At 47.0% G+C, this 4,889-nt stretch overlaps 1 protein-coding gene across 1 annotated transcript in view; it reads left to right on the top strand.

The window, feature by feature from the left end:
• The first annotated feature begins 262 nt into the window (after positions 1 to 262).
• Positions 263 to 4,889, top strand: part of TFAP2E (transcription factor AP-2 epsilon) — a 16,465-nt gene continuing 11,838 nt past the window's right edge. Inside the window, exons 1-3 of the mRNA XM_019512070.1 lie at positions 263 to 271; positions 1,397 to 1,671; positions 3,504 to 3,622. Of these exons, the coding sequence (XP_019367615.1) occupies positions 263 to 271; positions 1,397 to 1,671; positions 3,504 to 3,622 (403 nt within the window). The remainder of the gene's footprint in view (positions 272 to 1,396; positions 1,672 to 3,503; positions 3,623 to 4,889) is intronic.

Below are 4,889 nucleotides of genomic sequence, written 5' to 3'. Positions count from 1 at the left end.
ATCCCTTACAATCTCTTAATCAGCCACTTTCCCAAGGGCAGCAAATGTCAGCACTTTACCCTCAGCTGTCGAATGCAGAATGGAAGCCCATGCAACCCGCCCTTCGGTCCCCTGACTTTGTCCTAGTCTCAAGCTGAGAAGGAACTTAATGTACCTTAGCTCATTTCCATTCATCTTTTAGCCTTAAAACCATGAGCTTTTTATGTAACATGTGCTGCTCTTTTATTGCCACACTAACAAGTTGTTGAGCTGTATTTACAATATGGTGATGGTAAGGCCCCTTAATGGGCCCAGTATACTGACCCTTTCAGATTAAATTTGGGGTTTGCTGTTTCATTTTGGGCATGTGTATTTCCTTTATAAAACCTACATCTCACCCTGTTACTTGTTGATCTAACTATTAGGCGCATGTATTATTTGAAGGTATATCATGGAGCAATCATTACTCAGTAACCACAAAGAATGCCAGGGCTTAAATGATCTGGAGCGATTGCGTTTGTAGTTAGCTATGGATGCTTTGAAAACCTGCTTTTTCACAGTTCAGCCAGTTATTAATTTCAAAATATAAAAGCCAAGGACTTTTGGCATAAAATTCAGCCGTGGCTCTCACCAGTAAAGCTTTATGGGGTCCAAGGAGGTTTCGTACTGAGGCGACGTCTGGAAAAATGGGCCACTTCCATCATTTGTGCAATGCTGCGGGCCCTGTGTGATGCTTGTTGTTCACCATTGTCTGCCCGTCTTTCTGCTTTTAATCACCTTTTTTTTCCATTAAGTAAAAGGCATTTTGATCAGGATTGTTTGCAGGGGTCGATGATGAAAGTTGCGAGGAGGGGGCAACAGTCAATGGATGATTTTTCAGTGATTTCACTGGGTTGCAGATCAGGCTTTTACACAGCCCTTGTTGTTTCCTAGTTTGGTGTGGGGAGAGCTAGAGCCTATCTATGCCTGTTGCTTCTCCCTGGTGTTGTGTGATTGTGCCAACGACATCTCAGAAATAAGTTCTGGAAATCCTGAAAGGGAACCCAGGTCTGCGCGTTGTGAACAGATACTTCCTTGATGCCAAACCCAAAGCGCGGTGAAGGAGCGTAGCGGACATGAAGCTGAGGTGCTGCCCTTACATCCAGACGGAAATGTGTGGCTGGCCTTTCGCTCTCCAGTAGACGAAGCCAAAACCCCACATCTAGAATTTGTAGAAGAGTGGGAGAGGTGTTATATTAAGGACATTTTCTTTGGTGGGTTTTCACTGATATCAAACACCCCTGACAATAATTTCCCTGCTGAGGAGCATGCAAGACTGGCCAAACAAACATGGTGTTTCTTTGTGACAAGGGGAATGGTGGCAAGCTGCCCAAGTGGCCCTGGGCATCGCCATGTGTGGGGTCTCCTCTAACTTTAGGCCCTTTCAGTGACATTCCCTTCTCTCTCTCTGCCTTTTCTTCCAGTGCCCATCCCCTCGAAGGCGAACGGCACCACCATCTCAGCCCTGTCAATGAACAAAGACGGTCTGATCGGAGGGGTGACAAATCCCAACGAGGTCTTCTGCTCGGTGCCCGGCCGCCTCTCCCTTCTCAGCTCCACCTCCAAGTATAAGGTGACCGTTGGAGAAGTGCAGAGAAGGCTGTCCCCACCAGAGTGTCTCAATGCCTCTCTTCTTGGGGGAGTCCTCAGGAGGTAAAATTCACGTCCTGCTTTTCTCTCTCCAATTTTCTCTCTCCCTCTGCTTCCTCAAGGTCAGCACAAGCAGCTGAGCTCGTCCCATTTCAGAGGTCTTGCTGCTCTTCGGTATATAAGATTCATTTGCACTGTAGTAGCCCTAAGAAGCCCCCGTCATGGCCCAGGCCCCCAGGATATTAGGTGCTACATGGACACAAAACAGAAGGAGAAGCTCTGGCCCAAATTGCTTACCGTCTAAGTAACACTTGATGAATTGTGCGTCTCAGTAGGCGGTTGGACTAAATGACCCTTGAGCCCCCTCTACACGTGCAAGGAAAGGTGTAACGGGATCTAATGTATGATCCCAACTGTCACACCTCCTGCCATGCCCCTGCACCGGCAAAAAGCAGGCGTCCGTGGCCAGGAGCCCCTTCTGCTGCAGGGCTCCCAGCCGTGGGGGCACCCCATGAACCCCTATAGCTGGAAGACCACAGCCACTGTGCTCCACACCCCCCCCCACACACTGTTGGGAGATCACGGTAGCATCCCACAGCTGCTGGGACCCAGAGTAATAGATAAAATATGTAGAGGGGGTCTCGAAGACCCTTCCAATCCTTTGATTCTCCGATTGCCCCACTGACTTCAGATGCGGACCTGCAGGTTCCTCAGATCTGGTGTCATGGGAGGATACATCGCAAGTGAAAGAAAGGCCAAAGCAAACCTCCAGGGCTTAACACTTCTGAATTTAGGAAAGTTCAGATCCAGATTCATATTTTGCAGCTGTCCTCTCAGCCTTTCACGGACCACGCCAAACTTCAGGGTGTTCAACAGCTGAATCCAAGGACAAGTTTTGGAGTTTGAGCCCTTATCCTAGCCTCCACCGCTAACATTTTGTTCTGCTCTGCTGCTGGTAATATGCCTAGTCGTGGGAAACAGAGGAGTCCCACCCCCTTGCTTTTCAGGGCAACAAAGGTGGTGGGGGTGTGGGATTCAGTTATTCTGATAAGAGGCCAGATGTTTTGCTACTTGCTGTGGATGACGGTCAATTTTAATATCTTCCTCCGGAGCCTACAACAAAGTTTTCTGTACCAGAAACTCACTTGCTGACTGTTGATGAAGGTGGGACTTTCTCAGAATAACTTTAACATAGAGCACATTTAGCACGTTTCCTTACACTTATAGATACAGGGATATTTTGGCAATTCATAGCATTACCTTGCAAATTCTTAGAAGCTTGCAGCTCAAATATTCCTTTCTAAATTAACCTGTAGGTCTCTTGCATACATTTAAATGAGATACTGTTTATCTGAAACAAAGGCATCTCTGGGGGTTGCTGTTGTTAAGTTAACAATAAAACTGGTAAAAGGTTGTTTTTATTCTTAGATCAGTTCCTTTAATGAACAATAGCTTCTGTCTGTGGCCACCAAAGGATCTAGGACTGTAATGTGGCTTGTAATATAGACCAGTGGTCTCCAAAGTGGGGTGCACAAGATGATCCATTGGGGTGTGGGAAGAAAATATTAGAACTTCTATTTAGATGTATATTTATATAAATATACATATATTGGGGGTGCGTGCTCAAAAATTTTTTACTGATAGGAGCGCGCGATCAAAAAAGTTTGGAGACCACTGATATAGACTGTTGATTCTAACAAACTTTATAGTCTATTATCAGTAGGTCTTACAATTGAGTTTCATGGAAGCTCAATGTATCTGCCCATGCATGGTCCCATGAACTTACGATGACTTGAAGATCAGCGGTTTGGTGCTTTTCTTTCAACACTAGAAATGAAATCCCCCAACTTTCAGTTAAAATCTTTTTCTTTTCCCCCTTTTCTTTCTTCTTTCAGGGCAAAATCAAAAAATGGTGGAAGGTGTTTAAGAGAGAGATTAGAGAAAATCGGGTTAAATCTCCCTGCAGGAAGGCGTAAAGCTGCCAACGTCACTTTGCTGACATCCCTTGTGGAAGGTAAGAGTCTTTCTTTGGTTCATCCTCAGATGACAAAACTTTGTCCATTCAAAGTCCTCTGTTTGCAGCTTCTGAGAAGCCAGAGCACTTAGAGCTAATTATGCAAAAGATCTTCCTTCCTTCAGAGTGAGGCCTAGAGAGACTAGAGACACCAGTATGCAGTTCTCCGTCTTCACTGAAACACTGAAATTGTTGGAAACTAAGAGATTCTGCATGAATGGGCTTTGGAGAAACCACCCAAATATGAGTAAGATTGGGTCTGATAGCTTCAGTCCTATGCAGCAACTGGGTCTTTGAGTATGATACTCCCTGGATGTAGACACTAGAATCATTGAAATCTGAAATGCAAATTGTGTTGCTTCATAGATTTCATAGACACTGGAGCTGGAAGGGACCTCGGAAGATCATCGAGTCCAGCCCCTCACCCAAAGGGCAGGAAGTCAGCTGGGGTCATAGGATCTCAGCAAGAGAAGCATCCAATTTGCTCTTGAAGGTGTAACAATTTGCTCTTGAAGGTGTAGGGATCCCTACTACCTTGCATCTCCAATACTAGCAGTAGGGGAATGTATCAGGGGCTCGAAAACAGCATGATGAGCTGACAGAGCCCTGACTGCTTTGGGAAGAGAGCCCTTGCTATGAAGGTCAAGACCTGGGGTTGATTCAAGCACCTGCCTCTCACACCTGCTCCAACCGAAGACATCTCTCTGCAGGAGTGACACCCAACTCTGCTTCCCCAGATACCACTGACCCCAGATGTGAGATGCAGGGATGTCCACCCCTGCTCCCCACTTCTCACTAGTGACACTGAGGATGCAGCTTGGTGAGGAGGGGCTGGGCTCTGCTCATAGCTGCAGCTGTCATGGTCTTCATGCCCTTCTAAGCCATGTCGGAGAACAACCTCAGGTAGGGGTGATGTTGCATGGTAGTAGTATGGGCATTTGAGATCGTGTGGTAGGTGCAGCCAATGTGGGGCGGTCTGTTCACTCTGCTCACCCAGTTCTGAGAGGGGACAAAAGACCAAGTAGTGCCAAGTAGTGTCTGAGGCATGTGACAGCCACTCTGTGATGCCACCAGTACTGTATTATTCTTACTTGGGATGTCTATACCACAACCATAGTGTTCCTGAGTGCCCCCACCCACCCCTTCCTGCCCATCACACAGGCAGTGCTCCTCCAGGGGTCCCCCCCTGAACCTCAAGCCTGCTGGAGGTAGATGTCTCCACAATGACTCCTGGATGGGGACATCCCTAGAGTAGCTTCATGGCCAC

Source organism: Gavialis gangeticus, unplaced genomic scaffold (assembly GCF_001723915.1).
Source record: "Gavialis gangeticus isolate Ggan-Ray unplaced genomic scaffold, GavGan_comp1, whole genome shotgun sequence".
In the NCBI taxonomy this organism is placed as follows: domain Eukaryota; kingdom Metazoa; phylum Chordata; order Crocodylia; family Gavialidae; genus Gavialis; species Gavialis gangeticus.
Note: the sequence above shows the minus strand (reverse complement) of the source record. Positions and strands in the feature narration are given on the sequence as shown.